At 53.1% G+C, this 15,008-nt stretch overlaps 3 protein-coding genes across 6 annotated transcripts; 2 read left to right on the top strand and 1 right to left on the bottom strand.

Annotated features, from left to right (window-relative positions):
• Positions 1–1,941: 1,941 nt before the first annotated feature.
• On the top strand, positions 1,942–8,107 carry Efna1 (ephrin A1). The gene is made up of 5 exons (XM_004629783.3): positions 1,942–2,136; positions 5,442–5,737; positions 6,792–6,857; positions 7,000–7,050; positions 7,212–8,107. The coding sequence occupies exons 1-5, from the start codon at positions 2,045–2,047 to the stop codon at positions 7,322–7,324; spliced, it is 618 nt and encodes a 205-aa protein (XP_004629840.1). The 5' UTR covers positions 1,942–2,044; the 3' UTR covers positions 7,325–8,107.
• An 869-nt stretch (positions 8,108–8,976) lies between these two features.
• Slc50a1 (solute carrier family 50 member 1) lies at positions 8,977–11,652 on the top strand. Of its 4 annotated transcripts, none has more exons than XM_023713556.1 (6): positions 8,977–9,132; positions 9,396–9,473; positions 9,602–9,725; positions 10,349–10,492; positions 10,797–10,916; positions 11,254–11,652. In XM_023713556.1, the coding sequence occupies exons 1-6, from the start codon at positions 9,053–9,055 to the stop codon at positions 11,389–11,391; spliced, it is 684 nt and encodes a 227-aa protein (XP_023569324.1). In that variant the 5' UTR covers positions 8,977–9,052; the 3' UTR covers positions 11,392–11,652. The 4 variants fall into 4 exon arrangements, with proteins under 4 accessions (XP_023569324.1, XP_023569323.1, XP_023569325.1 ...); XM_023713555.1 differs by having other exon boundaries at positions 10,331–10,492; XM_023713557.1 differs by having other exon boundaries at positions 8,978–9,132; positions 11,268–11,652.
• A 1,243-nt stretch (positions 11,653–12,895) lies between these two features.
• Dpm3 (dolichyl-phosphate mannosyltransferase subunit 3) lies at positions 12,896–13,419 on the bottom strand. Its single transcript, XM_004629780.2, has 2 exons — positions 13,368–13,419; positions 12,896–13,244 (listed from the first exon to the last, which is right to left on the bottom strand). Exon 2 carries the CDS (start codon positions 13,237–13,239, stop codon positions 12,961–12,963), a length of 279 nt encoding a protein of 92 aa, XP_004629837.1. The 5' UTR covers positions 13,240–13,244; positions 13,368–13,419; the 3' UTR covers positions 12,896–12,960.
• Positions 13,420–15,008: the final 1,589 nt, after the last annotated feature.

Below are 15,008 nucleotides of genomic sequence, written 5' to 3'. Positions count from 1 at the left end.
GGGTTTAAACTGTCAATCCTACTTGGGCTTCCCAAAGCAGGGATTACAGGTAAGCAGTACATTGCCTTGCTTTTTCCTTCTGCTAGTTCCTTCTCAGAGCAGCTAGCAGAAGTTAACGTCTTCACGAATAGTGAGTGATTTCATTCTCTTAACAAACATTGAAATATTGAGTATCTACTACATGTGCTGGGTACAGTACCAGGTGCTAGCAATACCACAAGGCACAAAGCCAAACCCCTGCCCTCACGCGGTTTCAAGTCTATGGAATACACGAGCTGAAAGGGATGTTCTCATAGGGCACCCAGGTATCCTCCCAGGTGAGCAAACAGTGCGTGAGGTGTGCCCGGGGTCGGTCAGCGCGTGGACTTCGGCCTGGCGGGCGGGGTGGAGTGCCAAGGAGAAACGGGAGCCTGAGCACGTCGCCCGGGGCAGGTGCGCGCGGGGCGGCGCGTGGGGCGGGACCCTAGCCCACCCCAGGGTCACGGGTTTCAGCCGTGCTGGCTCTTGATAAATATTTACGTTTAGCGTGGCGGTCCCGCCTCCTGCGGCTGTAGCCGCGGCCAGGGTGGCAGGAGGCTGGAGCCCTGCGCCCCGCGGGCTCCTCCCCGGCGGGGTCAGCGGCGTCCGGGCCCAGCGTAATTACAGGGGCTGTCGCCATGGCTGGCAGTAAAAGAGGAGGATAAAACAGCCTAGGAGCAGAGGCAGCTGGGCCAGACACGACCAGAGACGCATACACACCACCACCCCGAGCGCAGACACTGAGCTCCGACCCGCAACACGAGCTACACTTAACACCTGCCTGGGCTCCGCGACCGAGACACCACCCCTGTCCAGACTGCAATGGAGTCTAGCTGCACCGGAGCCCCGGGAGGCGAATTCCAGCGTGTTTGTTTACTCGGCGCAGGAAAGGGACTGCTTCAGGGCGCCCCGGGGCAGGCTGGCCAGAAGTCCCACCTCATCCCGGACGCCCCACAAACACACCGCCCTAGCACTACACGCCCCAACACATCTCTCCTCGCCTTCACACACAGCTCACAAACATTAGCATACGAGTGTCAAAGAGTTTCACACGCTTCGCTCAAGCGGCTGTGATAGTACGAGAAAGTGTTCACACTCGCGCCGTCACACACGTTTACACATGCCAGATGCACATGTGTTGGTTACAGTTTGTCACCCTTCCTGCCAAATTCTCAGCCCATATTCAAGAGCCCGTTGTGCGATAGCACACACAGGTCATTAGTGCCCTTTGGTGCCTCCAGAAAGACCGACCCCCCTCGCAGGCCAAGATTCTCGCGTGTGCCCCCAGTGCACGGGCGCTGATGGTCACAGGCGCCCTTAGCCCTGGCCGCACACGTTACACACTTGATCTCGCACAGCGTCGCACTTTATTCCCAGCATCTAGGCGATGACACAATCTCTTGAACAAAGACAACATTGACAAACCCAACAAAAACAAACAGCCGCGTGTGTGGGGAGGGGCCACAGAGAGCAGAGTCCGGGAATGAGGTGGGGGTGGGGGTGGGAGGAGAGTGTGGGAACGCGGGCGCGCGAGCCCGCGAGGCCCAGGAAAGCTGCTAGCCTACCCCAAACCCAGCGCCCAGCGCGATCTGCGCCAAGCGGCAAAGCCAGGTCCTGCATTCGCGCGTTCGCGGGCCTACACTTGCGAGTTCATCCCTTCTGCAGCGCGCGGCAACCCTGAGGCCCTTAAACCACATTAGGCTTCAAGCAGCTCCCCCAGCGAGCGAACGCGTGGCACCGTGGAGACCTGCGGTGCAGAGCAGCAAGCCCTTCTGCATCCCCTCCTCCCGGCTCCCACTGTCCACCACCTCCCCCGCCCCCAGCCCCCAGCCCTGGGGCAGCAGAGCGCCGGGCGGGGCGGGGCGGGGGCGGGGCGCGGTGTCGGGCGGCGCCGGCCCAAAAGGCGGAGTCGCCAGGCGCCGGGGCCAGAGCTGTGCGCGCGGAGCTGACTTCGCCGCACAGAGAGCCAGCGGGAACCCGGCCCGAGGAGCTCCCGTCCCCAATCGCCCCGGCCCGGCCTCGCACTATGGAGTTCCTCTGGGCCCCTCTCTTGGGTCTGTGCTGCAGTCTGGCCGCTGCCGACCGCCACACCGTCTTCTGGAACAGTTCAAATCCCAAGTAAGCCCTGAGTCTCCCGCTGGCAGCCTGGGCGCCCGGCTGGTACTGTCTTTCTTTAGGGTAACTGACCCTGCCAGCCTCAGACCTGAGCCTAAGGAGAGTGACCGGGGCGGACGGGAGGGCTTCTGTAGCTTTACCTCCCGAAACTGGGATCACTCCACCCCGGGCAAGAACCTGCCTGTGTTTGCTTGCACTGGCGCTATTTCTGCCCTTCCTTTCCTGCCCTCCGTCATCCCATCACTCTGCAATAAGGGACCCACGCCGAGCTCTCTTGCCTGAGTACCCCCGCCCAGCAGGGCTCCTGTCCTAGGTTCGGAGCCTTGAGACCTCCGAGCCCCTCCTGCAGCGCCGCTTGGGATCTGCTTAGACTAACACTCCCTGATGTGATGATCAAGAATGAGCGGTGCTCGGCGTAACTCTCGAAAGACCCTCAGGAGGTCAGGGCCTCCTGACCTTATTAGTTATTCATTCTGTATCTAAGATGCCCCTGAGGAGTCCCTAGCAGGGATGTTTTGGAATGTCATAAGTGAGGCACAGGCTGTGTGCATGTGTAGGTTAAAGGAATCACCTGTTTCTGAGGGCCAGGTAGAAAAACTGAAGAGCTGGAGGGACGGTGGGAAGAAGGTCACGAAAAAGCTTCCGAAGGAATGGTAGGGGTTAAAAAGGTTACAAAGGAAGAAGTTAATTTCTCTGGGGCAGATTTAGGGTTGTGAGGTAAAATGGTACTGGAGGAAGACGCTTTGTCTTGTTGGACCCTTTGTTCTTGCCCTGAGTTTTGTTAAGTTTTGGGAACAATATTTGCGGGAAAAATACAGGGTGTTGGGTGAAGTTGGGAGAGTACAGCTGGATAGCTGAGGGTCGAGAGAAACACCACTCAGCTGACCCCAGCCTTAGCGTGCCTGCCTCCCACTCCCCTTGAGAAACAGATTGTGCCAGCTTCCTCTGACTCTTTGGCATTGCCTAGTGGGGAGGGATTGTCTGGGGCTTGCTGTGGGGGAAGGGAAAAGGCAGCTAGCTGCCAACCCCAGAGGTTACTGCCCTCTTGGCCAGGGGTAGGGGGTCATGGCTGCCCAGCTGGCCCTCCTGTCCCTACTTCTTGCTGTTTGCTCTTTGCCTCCTTGACCCAATCCAGACCTAGTAGTGGGAGAGGGAGCAAAGTCCCTGTTTATGCCCATGCCAGGTGTTGGCTGAAAGAGGAGGAGGGGACAGGAAGCCATGAGCCGAGGGGGGGAACTCTGGCCTTTTCCGTTCCCAAGCTCCCAGGTTTCCTCTCTTTCAGGAAGGAGCCTCTTCCTTGCCCCCCTCCCTGCCTTCCCTGACGCCTAGGCGGCCCCCTTTCCCACAAGGAGAGCCGGAGTCAAAGGAGGGCTAAGTGTCGGGGTGGTGGCGGGGGTGGTGGGTTCCCCAGCAGCACAGCTCTTCCTTGCCCCTACAGTTGCGCAGGCACAGGCACATCCATACCCAGGACTAGCCTAGAGTGGAGTGTATGGGCAGCCACGCCAGGCCCTGCTTAGGGGCAGAGATGAGGGGGCAATGAATTGGGTGCCCATGGAGGATGGTATGGGTGACTCAGGCCAGTGGGCATCAGCCCTGGGATCTCCAGGCCTTAGGCAGGGGCAGTGTGAGGAGCAGGGCAGTGCCCCTGGGAGCTGGACTCTGGCCCCATTGCTGCTGGAGGGACAGGTGCCCTGTGCCTTCAGACCTGCTGGCACCCTTTGCCTGGAAGCCACTGCCTAGAGCCAGCTGTCCTGGGGTCCCTGGGGCTGGCTACATTAGAGGAGGTGAATTCTCACAGGTTCTTAATAGTGTTGGCTGGGGCGGGGAACAGAGGTGGATGAGAAATGAGTCAGTGCCCGTCACGGGAATGGGGGAAAGACGCCAGGCCCAGAGCTGAAATACCTGTTTCGAAATGGCTTCTATGTTTATCTCTCCAGAGAGGAATTTTAAAAGCCTCCCTCTGCTCCTCTCTTTCCCCGGGGTGGGGGAGGGGCCCTGGTAAGCGTGGCTGGATCTTTGCAGCTAGCTGCTGCAACGCGAGGCCTTTCAGGGGTCAGCCGACTGGGCAGTGGGTGCCCACTTCAGAGGTCTCTTGGCCTCTTCCCCCTCCCCCGTCAACCATGCCCAAGGCTTGGATTTGAAGCAAATTGGCAGTCAGGACTGCTGAGTCTCTCCCTGGCAGTCCTTGGGGAATTCAGTGAAGCTGACCAGCTTGAAGGAGGGGAGGCACTTTCCCCCTACGAACACCACCCACCCTGCAGGCTGGAGCCAGGTGTCTGGAGCTGGGGGAGGGGCTGGTGGGCGGTAGAGCTCGTGCCTGTGTGGCTGGGGGAGGGGGCTGAAGGAGGGGGATCTGGCTCCACCTGGGGAGGAGGGGAGGGAGTAGAGTAGCAGCCTCGGGTCAGAGAACTACAGTGATGCTTTAGGGAGTTGGGGTGCAGCTTTGGCGATGAAGAGGGATATTTGGGGGTGCTTGACAAGAGGATGGGGAGACCAGGGCATAAATATGAATAGAAAGAAAGGCAGACTGGTGTGAACTGGTGAGAATGATTTAACTGAAAGGACTGGGGGCCTTACTTGTGGGCCTAGGTTTGACCTAAAAAGAAGTTTGGAGGGAAAAGTGAAGCTGGGAAGAGACTAGTGGGTTGGGAAAGAGGGGAGTTAGAAAAGACATAGATGTGATGGTGTTCAGGTCAAGACCGGGCAGCATGGATTCTGACAGCAGAAATGCCTTAGCAGGGTGTGATGGTGTACACCTGTAATCCCAGGGCTGGGAAGGCTGAGGTGGGAGAGCTTCAGGGAGTTCGAGGCCATCCTCAGAGAGCTCTAGAGACATTCAGAAGTCTATCTGGGGGCTTATAGAAAATGCATTGGTGTCTGAGATATTGGGTGAATGCTTCCTGGAGGATGAAAAGGAGATAATGGTTGGGGGAGGAGATGTTTGGGGATGAAGAGAGATGAAGATTAGCCAGGCATGGTGACATATGTGCTTGTCACCTCTGAGCTTTGGGAGGCTGAGGCAGGAGAATCACAAGTTGCCTGGGCGCCTTAGTGAGACCCTCCCTGTCTTACAGTAAAAAAAAAAAGTAAAGGACTGATGCTGTAGCTTAGTGGTAGAGATTGAACTCCCTGGTTTAATCCCAGCGAGATGAAGATTGGTAAATATTGGGGGTTGAGATTTTGGGAAAGTATTTAGAGGCTTCAGTGTGAAAGGGATGGGGCCATATTAACAGCTGGAGGCTGAAGGCCCTGGCCTGGCTTCTGAATGACACCCTGCTTCCTCCCTTTTTATTGCCCCCCCCCACCAGGTTCCATGATGAGGACTACATAGTACATGTGCGATTGAACGACTACCTGGATATTATCTGCCCCCACTATGAGGATGACTCTGTGGCTGACACTGCCATGGAGCGGTACACACTATACCTGGTGGAGTATGAGGAGTACGCAGTGTGCCAGCCCCAATCCAAAGACCAGGTCCGCTGGCGGTGCAACCAGCCCAGCGCCAAGCATGGCCCAGAGAAGCTGTCTGAGAAGTTCCAGCGCTTCACACCTTTCACCTTGGGCAAGGAATTCAAGGAAGGACATAGCTACTACTACATCTGTGAGTACAGAGTAGGCAGGCACACAAGGGCTCACTCCGGGCGCAGCAGCATGATGCCATGGTGCCTGTGCCTGGGTAACTGGTTACTGGGGAGCCAAGTAGCACAGGGCCCCCTGAATTCTGTTTTCATTCATTCCATCACAAATGTAGAGTGAGCGTCTGTGTACTGGGCATTCTGCTGGGCAAAATGGGTACACTGTTAAATAAAACACTTCAGAGCCCCTGTCTTCACAGAAGCTATGTCACACACTAGAACACAGCGATAAGGCAACATGAGCATTGGGGCCTTAGAAAAATGGCTTATATGCTTGCCAGTTTAGGAGACACAGAAGAAGCTGAGCAAGGAAATGACACCAGAGCTTAAGACAAAAAGGAGTGCCATGCTGGCCCCGCCCCTGGGGCACACTGAGACAGCAATTGAGACTGGGCATGGTGGCGTGCGCCTGTGATCCCAGTGCTCGGGAGGCTGAAACAGGAGAATCACTACAAGTCCAATCTGTGTAGTGAGACCCTGTACTACAAATACAAAAATAATAATAATAATTGGAGAAGCTAGCCGGGTACAAGGGTACATGTGCTGAAGGAACTCCAGGAGTGGGATGCACATAGGAAGTAGGTAGAGACAAGCTTGGAAAGCAGACAGGACAGATCAGAACTATTCTAAACAGTTTAGAGTTTACCTTGAGGATGGTGGAAAGTCCAGACGGATTTTAAGTTACAAGGTCAGCTTTATGTAGAACAGATTTAGGGTTCACTAGGTAAAAGTGGTATAAGATGGCCCAGGTGGAGGGGACTATATTGTGAATGCCTTACCAAACTCCAGCATGCGGGTATGAAGGATAGAATGGGTCTGTCTTCTTTTCACCACATCTGCCAAACTTAGGGTTGTTCCAGAGACTGGGACATGGGCAGCAAGTGGGTAAGAATCATGATGAGAGGAAAGGGAGTGATTCAAGTGATGAGGAAGCTGAGGAATCGGGGCCAGACACATTTGGGCTTATAGCTATTTCTAACAAAGGTTCTTTGCTTAATTCCCTGTGGGTTTATCTTGTAGCCAAACCCATCTCCCATCAAGAAAACTACTGCTTGAAGTTGAAGGTGACTGTCGATGGCAAGATCAGTGAGTGTCAAGCCCTGTTGGCCTCCCCTCCATCTCTAGTGATCCGGGAGGGTACGGAAGTCCCACCACCCAGCCCACCCAATGCTCACACCTTCTGTCTCCCTTGTAAAATTGCTCATCAACTCCACTCTTTGTCTTTCAGCTCACAGTCCACAGGCCCATGCCAATCCACAAGAGAAGAGACTTCAGTCAGGTGGGTAGCTGGGTCCGGAACACAGGAAGGGATCTATGAGGAGGCTGGGTTTGGGAAGTGGCTCCTTAGCCAGTCTGGGGCTTGGAAACCCTGCTGGGCTGAAGGGTAGTGCAAACAGCAGGGCCACTTACCCTGAGGATCTTTGTCCTCTCACCTTGCAGATGATCCGGAAGTGCAGGTTCTACACAGCATTGGTTATAGTGCTGCCCCCCGCCTCTTCCCACTTGCTTGGGTTGTGCTGCTCCTGCCATTGATGCTGCTGCAAACTCAGTGAAGGTGTACACAACATCAAGAAATGGAACTGGGCTAAGGGGCTAGGGACAAGCATCTGTTACTTGTCCTGGGGTGGGCCCCAATGCTCCAGCCCTGGGAACCACTCCTACTACATGCACAAGCTGCTACCCATCAGCCTCAAAATGGGTCAGTATTAAGGGTTTCCACCATGCTGTCAATGCCATCCCCACCTGCACTTTAAAGGGATGGAGTAAGAAGTGGGTGCGGCCCTTTGCCCACCGTTCCTGCCAAAGAAACAAGCTATGCAGACATGGCCCCTTGAGAGGGCACAGTGGGAGCCAAGCTGGAAAGGGCCTGAGGCCATGCAGATGGACACTAAGCCTGGTACGAGGTGGCATAAGATGCCTCTCCTAGAGAAAGCCAGCATGCCCAGATGACTGACTGAAGGAAAGAAGGGACAGTTTCTTGCACAGGAGCCAGGTACAGGAGAGGCAGCATGCTTGGGCTGCCCCAGCATTTCGCAGCAAGGCTTCCATCTCAGGAGCTGCCAGGCACGGCATCCTGTCTCCCCATCCTGGGGCAGCACTCCAAAGAGCTGTGCCAGCAGGGGGCTGTGCCAACCTGTTCTTAGAGTAGAACTATAAGGGCAGTGCCCTTGTGTACAGTCTGCCTAGAGTATAGCCTAAAGGGCTGGGCCCTCGTGTACAGTGTCTGTATATAAACTTGCCATGTGTCTGCTGATTTCTACAACTGGAAGTTGTTTATTTTTTTTTTATACAATGTTCTTTGTCTCAAAATAAAGCGATGTGTTTGTGTTTTTGGACATGTTTTTAAATGAGCATAGAGTCCCTGCTGTGTACTAGGCTCTGCTGCATCAGAAGCAACTGGGTGTGGATTTTCTCCAAGAAGTACAGGCCAGAAGGTTGGGTGGTTCTTCTCTGAGGATTGTGCAGGGCAGGAGTGCTCCCCACAGCATTCTCTGCGCCCCACTATGGAAGTTCTTCCTGTTCAACCTCTGCCCCACTCCCACCCCCTCAGCACTGGGCTTGGCATGCTACTCAGGTACTTATGCTGGCTGTCTGGGTGACTCAAGGAATCCAGATGCCAGCTGAAGCATGCACCCCACCCCACAGCCCCACAGCGGAGATGTGGCAGGCTAGGAGGGAGCATTCCCAGCAGCAAACAGGTTGGACCATGGGGCCAGTGGCAAGGACTCAAGTGGACTGGCAGATCATATAAATTTGGCCCTGTGACTGAAGGAGGGCCTCTGGCGAAGGAAGACCATAATTCCTGGCATGACCAGGTATTTAGGGGAGGCAGGGAAGGAGTTTCAGTGAACTCGAGGGAAATCTTCCCAAATCCTCCACCATTGAGGTCCAGATTTGGAGCTCCGGACAGGAGACGTGCAGTCTGGGAAGTCTAGCTTTTCAGGTCCACCACGTGGGTGTCTTGGGAACACAAAAATTGGGTCTAGGGGTCTAAACAATCCAAGGGGTATGCAAAGCGAGGGGTAAAACTAGTACACATACACAGAGCCCCAGGAACCGGACCTGGAGGACCACTCCAGCGAAAAGGACCCACGCACAGCCCGAGGTGCGCTGACGTCAGGAGGGGCGGGGCCTGAGTTCCGGCGTGGCGTTCTAGGACAGGGCGGGTTTCCGGGCATTGGGGGGACGCGGGGGCGGGGCCGGGCACACGCCTTGTTGGTCTTTAACGTCGCTGCCTCCAGGGCTGAGCTGTCCAGAGCCGGGGATCCGATTGGGGCAGAATGGAGACGGGCAGCGTGGCCGACTCGCTCCTTTCCGGAGCTTGCGTGGTCTTCACCCTTGGCATGTTCTCCACCGGCCTGTGAGAGTGCAGCCTGGGGTGGGCTGGGGCAGGACCAGGAAGTCAGGAAAGGAAAACGAATGGACAGAGCTGTGGCCATGTCCCCAGGCTGCATCCGGAACCCGCAGTCAAAAGTGGAATCGGGTCAAGGGATTGGGATGCAAGGGCAAGCCTGAAGGAAAAGGCAGGGGGCCAGGGGGATGGGTCTGCTGTCATGAGGGAGGATGACAACATCGGGAGTCTCCCACTTACCCACCACCCCTCCCTTTGGGGCCCCATTACAGCTCGGACCTTAGGCACATGCAGAGGACCCGGAGCGTGGACAGCGTCCAATTCCTGCCCTTTCTCACCACGGATGTCAAGTGAGAGGGACGAGGGCTTGTGGCGGGAAAGGCTACTTGGGGGTGGCCGGGAGGAACTGGAGGAAGAGGCCCCTGGGGACCCTGTCACTTTCAGCCCTGCATCCCAATTCTGCCCCTCCTCCCTGCAGCAACCTGGGCTGGCTGAGTTACGGGGTCTTGAAGGGAGACGGGACCCTCATTGTCGTCAACGCCGTAGGTGCTGTGCTTCAGACCCTGTATATCCTGGCCTATCTTCACTACTGCCCGCAGAAGGTAGAGGCCCTCCCTTGGACCCACTTCTGCTGCGTGCCCTGCCTTGCTGGCAGGACAAACATTACTTCCTAGAACACTTAACAGGCTGGCACTGTCACCTTTTCCTAGAAGGTCCTCCAGCCCTGCAATTACACTTCCTCTTTGAAGCCCGCCTTCTGAGATTCACACATTGCTCCCCATTCCAGCAAGGCTGTAGCTCTGCCTGGCCTAGGGATGCCTGTGCTGCCCTAAGCTTACCCCTAGCATGCTGAAGAGAAAGGGCTTTTGTTTCTAGAGTTCCTTCAGGGCCATTGGCTGAGAGATGATTAGCTCTCTTCCCCATTCTTTCCACAAGCACTTATTTATTAGAATCCTATGTCAATGCCAAGTTCACAGAAAAAAAAAAAAAAAAAAAGGTACCTTTCCCTCTCCCAGAGGTCTTCAGTGTTGTATGATAGAACTATTCTATTAAATCACTGGGGGAAAAAAACTGACAGTTGCAATACTAGAAGCTGCCACAAAGGTTGGCTTTCCCAGTGGAGAGTAGGAGAGGGCAGGATGAATTAATTCCAGCACCAAGGTCAGACGGTGCTCTGGGCATGCCTAGAACCCTCTCTTCCCTGCAGCGTGTTGTGCTTCTACAGACTGCAACCCTACTGGGGGTTCTTCTCATGGGTTATGGCTACTTTTGGCTCCTGATGCCGGATGATGAGGCCCGGCTTCAGCAGCTCGGCCTCTTCTGCAGCGTCTTCACCATCAGCATGTATCTCTCACCACTGGCTGACTTGGTGAGTGGGGAATTCAGGGGGTTGGAAGTTAAGGGCCAGGGCCAGGCTCCCATGGCCAGAGAATGTGGCTTACACTCCAAAAGAAAGGGCAATCTGGGTCCTGCTAGGAGACCAGACAGTGGAGGTCAGTGAGTGGGAAGCAGAAAGGTTGGGTAACAGACCAGGGAGGGATCATGAGTTCATGCCCACGTTGGTAATTTAGTGACTTAGCAAATAAAATCTAACCTTTCTCCTAAGAAAATTCTTAGGCAACCTGGGCACTTTGCTATGTGCCTGGTCCAGAGTCTTTCATCCCTTCTCACAGGCCAAGGTCATTCAAACTAAATCAACCCATCGTCTCTCCTTCTCACTCACCATTGCCACTCTCCTTACCTCTGCCTCGTGGTCCCTCTATGGGTTTCGACTCAGAGATCTCTACATCATGGTAAGCAGAACATAGATGGGGTGGAAAACTGGTTCCCGTGACAGTAGCCACCTTTATTTTTCCAGGTAGGGTTTCACTATGTATTTCAGGCTACCTTTGAACTATGTAGCCCATGCTGGCCTTGCACTCATGTCAATCCTCCTGCCTCAGCCTTCCAAGTTCAGGGATTACAGGCATATATGCTCTTTTTCTTTTTTCCAGATAGGGTCTATGTAGTTCAGACTAACCTTAAAATCACTCTGTAATACTGACTGGCCTCGAACTTTGAGTGCTCCTCCTGCCTCAGCTCCAAGTGCTGACATTACAGGCCTGAGCTACCACACCTGACTTATAGCAGCCCTTTTATTGCAGGTCCCCAATCTTCCAGGAATCCTTACCAGCTTTATCAGATTCTGGCTTTTCTGGAAGTACCCCCCAGAGCAAGACAAGAGTTATCGGCTTCTGCAAACCTGAGGCAGCTCATCTGAACACTTAGGCACCCTAAAGCCAACTTGATACCAAAGAGTTCCTTGTTTCAAATGGTCCTGGTGACCTGTTCCATGGGTGCAGTGGGTTGTGGAAGAGACAACTTTGAAAGTAGAGGGTTCAAAAAGTGACCTTCACTCAGAAGATTGGGTGGGACTTATGAGATGAAATCACTTATTTGCTTGAGAAATTTATCTTTTTTTTAATTTTGGAGGTTGGGGTGCTATCTTTACACTGTGCCTTAAAATAAATTGTTCCCCATCCCTGCCAATCAGAGCTTATTCTTTATTCATGATTCTCAACCTGCCTAGTTTGGTGAAAGGTAGATCCAGCTATTCTTGGGTTGAGCTGGCTTAGAAAAGATATCTAAAAGAGCCAAGAGATTGGAAAGTCCTGGGAAGCTTAAAAAAGAACAGAGCTCTGACCTAGGTATGTTGATGCACACCTATAATCCCAGCACTGGCAAGCTGGGGCAGAAGGATCATGAGTTCATACCCAGGTTGGTAATTTAGTGACTTAGCAAATAAAATAATAAAGGGCTATGGACATGGCTCAGTGTGAAAGCCCTGGGTTCATTCCCTAGTGCCCTTTTCTTTCTTTCTTTTTTTTTTTTTGTATGTGGGATCGAACTTATGATCCTGTGTTTGCCAGGCAGGCACTTAAACTGCTATACTACCTCCCAGGCTAAAACTTTTTTTTTATAATTAAAAAAATCTTTTATTTATTCATTTATTTGGTACCATGTCTCCCCATACAGCTTGGACTCATAGGGATCCTCGTCTCAGCCTCTGCTGTGCTGGGATCACAGGCCACCACACCTGGTTTCAGTGGCCCACACAGTGTACCAGGGTTCTGGGGCCAGCATGGCATGTGGTACCAGGGATAGAACCTGGGTCCTTGCACTTACCAAGTAGGCACTTAGACCACCAAGCTATTTGCCCAGCCCTAAAATTTTATTTTTAAAAGATCAGAGTTTGGAAGTTATAAAGAATGGAAATTAGATTTAAGATGCACTTTTTTTTTTTTGGTGGTATTGGGGATTGAACTCAGGACCTGCACTTGCCAACCAGGTGCTTATTCTACTGAGCTATCTCCCTGGCACCTAAGATGCACTTCTAAAAAAAACAAAAAACAAAAAACAAACCCAAAAACTTCCTTGCATTTGATTTCCTAGTACTGCACAAAAATCTTCCTAGGGGCCGGGGAGATGGCTCAGTAGGATAAGCGCTTGACTGGCAAACGCAAGGATCTGAGTTCAATGACCGGTTCCACAAAAAAAAAAAAAAAAAAAAAAAAATCTTCCTGACGGGATTAAAAGAACCAGTAAAGTGAAATATTTCCATCCCGAGATCTTTAATAAAGTGTCCTTGCCTTCTTTGGAACAAAAATGGAGAACATTTTGCAAGATGCAAAGGTAATACTGAGATGACCTCAGGACGGTGGCTCCTCCACCTCTCACTTCACAACCGCTGGTATAGTCCCCATCCCCTACTCTCTACGTAAACCGGACGAGGTTAAAAAATAAATTTGCTTTTTAATAGGATGGGAGGGTCCTCCTCGGGCTGGAGGGGGTAAAGCGTCAGAAGCGCAGACCCCTGCGGCCTAAGTCTGCGCGGGCCTCCTGGATCTGACTCTGCAGCTCGCGGGCGGCGTCCTCGCAGTCGTGGAACGTGGCCACGCGATAGCCCACAGTGCCCAAAGCATAGCAGCCGGCGGCCACCAGCAGGTAGGCAGGCAGTGGCCACAGGACTTCCCGGCAGGGCGAGGGTAACTCCAAGCCTAGCGCTCCCACGGTCAGGGCCGCCCAGGCGGAGCCCAGGAGGGCCAGTGCCCAAAGCCACTGCGCCAATTTCGTCATGGTCACTGCGAGGAGAAAAAAACGATGCTTGGGTCCCTTCCACTTGGTAACCCACTCCACCTCTGAGACTCAATGCTCATCCCTCCCACCCTCCTCGCCCTCTACCCTCCCCTTCTGCCCAGTGGTACCTCCTTGGTGCTCCTTTGCCGCGCTGCCCGGCCGGAACCCGAGGCCCGGAAGTCCTCCGCGCGGCCTTCTGGGAGTTGTAGTTTTGGGGGGCCTTCTGGGAGTTGTGGTCCTGGAGGTTGGGGGTGGGGTCCTGCCTGGCTCTCTGAGAGCCTGGAAGGATTCAGCCTTGTTTCGAAAATGGTTGGCTGGGTGTGCAAGCCCCCGACACCCCAGTCATCCTTCAGGGTCCTGCTCCTAGCTGAGGTGGTGCTCGTAGAAAGGCTGAGACTGCCCTAAATGTAATGTCGCAACAAGGTGGAAATGTAGTATCGGTTCCCTAAGTTCTGTCCCCCAGCGCAATGAATTCAAGGCTTGCTTACAAAGGGAGACCCAATCCCAAAACAAAACAAAAGTAATAAAATTAAAATTGAAACGTTAAGAAAGAAAAGCACACTTTCAGGCCAGAGAAATTATCTGATGTTTGATGTGGTTAAGGTATTGAGAGAAGTTATACTTCTTTCAAAGAGGGCGGAGGATGAATTCATGATTGATGCCTAGAAAAACCAAGTCAAAGAAAACGTTAAGCAGCTGGGTGTGGTAGCACAGGTAGCTCAGACCTGCAGTTCCCACACTTGGGGAAGCTGAGACAGAATGATCTGAAGTTCGAGGCCAGCCTGGGAAATCTGGCAATTTAGCAAGACCCCAGTCCGCATGGGGGGTGGAGTGGAGGCAAGAGACAGAGAGACAGAGACACAGAGAGAAACACAGTATAAAATAGGTCCTGGATTCAATCCCCAGTGCTAGATTGCCGTGATAGTGTAGACCTGTGATCCCCACACTCAGGATTAAAACTAGGCTCATCTCTTTCACCATGCGCTAAACTAAAGTTGAAATGGATCAAAGATCTAAATCTAAAAATAGAAAAAATAAATAAATAAATATAAAAATAGAAACACTAGGCTGGTGAGCTAGCTCAGCGGTCTAAAACGCCTGCTTAGGCAAGCTTAGGCAGGTGCAGTCAGGCAGGTGCAGGGGACTGCGGTTCGATCCCAGGCGACACATGCGCCAGCTCAGCTCTCAGGCAGGCTGAACCAGCACCCCCTAAAAAGAGAAAGAAACACTATGCCTGCTCTAGGATAGGTAGAACTCTTGAAGACATTGGCGTAGACAAAAACTGAACAAAACCTTATCACACAGGAAATAGCACAAAGAACCAACACCTGGGATCTCATCTTATTTTTTAATAATAAGATGCTTGGCCAGGGAGATGGCTCAGTAGAATAAGCGCTTGCCTGGCAAGCGCAAGGGCCTGAGTTCAGTCCCCGGTTCCGACAAAAAAAAAAAAAAGAATAATAATAAGATGCTTTTTGCACCATCCAAGGAGACCACCAAAGGTGAAGAGGCAACCCACAGTGTGGGAAAAAAAAATTGCCAGCAGTTCCTTGGACAAAGGTAGAATATATAAAGAACTCCAAAAAATCAGACCCTAGGGCCGGGGAGATGGCTCAGTGGATTAAGCGCTTTCCTGGCAAGCGCAAGGGCCTGAATTCAATCCCCAGTTCTGCCAAAAAAATAAAATAATAATAACAATAATAATAATCAGACCCTAGGCCAGGCACATGTCTGGTCCATATCTGTGATCCCAGCACTTGGGAGTCTGA

Source organism: Octodon degus, unplaced genomic scaffold (assembly GCF_000260255.1).
Source record: "Octodon degus isolate 3935 unplaced genomic scaffold, OctDeg1.0 scaffold00032, whole genome shotgun sequence".
Taxonomy (NCBI): domain Eukaryota; kingdom Metazoa; phylum Chordata; class Mammalia; order Rodentia; family Octodontidae; genus Octodon; species Octodon degus.
Note: the sequence above shows the minus strand (reverse complement) of the source record. Positions and strands in the feature narration are given on the sequence as shown.

Coding starts and splice junctions, on each gene's coding strand:
- Efna1 (XM_004629783.3), top strand. CDS start 2,045: ATGGAGTTCCTCTGGGCCCCTCTCTTGGGTCTGTGCTGCAGTCTGGCC. Junction 6,858..6,999: donor GACTGTCGATGGCAAGATCA/GTGAGTGTCAAG, acceptor TTTGTCTTTCAG/CTCACAGTCCACAGGCCCAT. Junction 7,051..7,211: donor AGAGAAGAGACTTCAGTCAG/GTGGGTAGCTGG, acceptor CTCACCTTGCAG/ATGATCCGGAAGTGCAGGTT.
- Slc50a1 (XM_023713555.1), top strand. CDS start 9,053: ATGGAGACGGGCAGCGTGGCCGACTCGCTCCTTTCCGGAGCTTGCGTG. Junction 10,493..10,796: donor TCTCACCACTGGCTGACTTG/GTGAGTGGGGAA, acceptor CCCTTCTCACAG/GCCAAGGTCATTCAAACTAA. Junction 10,917..11,253: donor TCAGAGATCTCTACATCATG/GTAAGCAGAACA, acceptor GACTTATAGCAG/CCCTTTTATTGCAGGTCCCC.
- Dpm3 (XM_004629780.2), bottom strand. CDS start 13,239: ATGACGAAATTGGCGCAGTGGCTTTGGGCACTGGCCCTCCTGGGCTCC.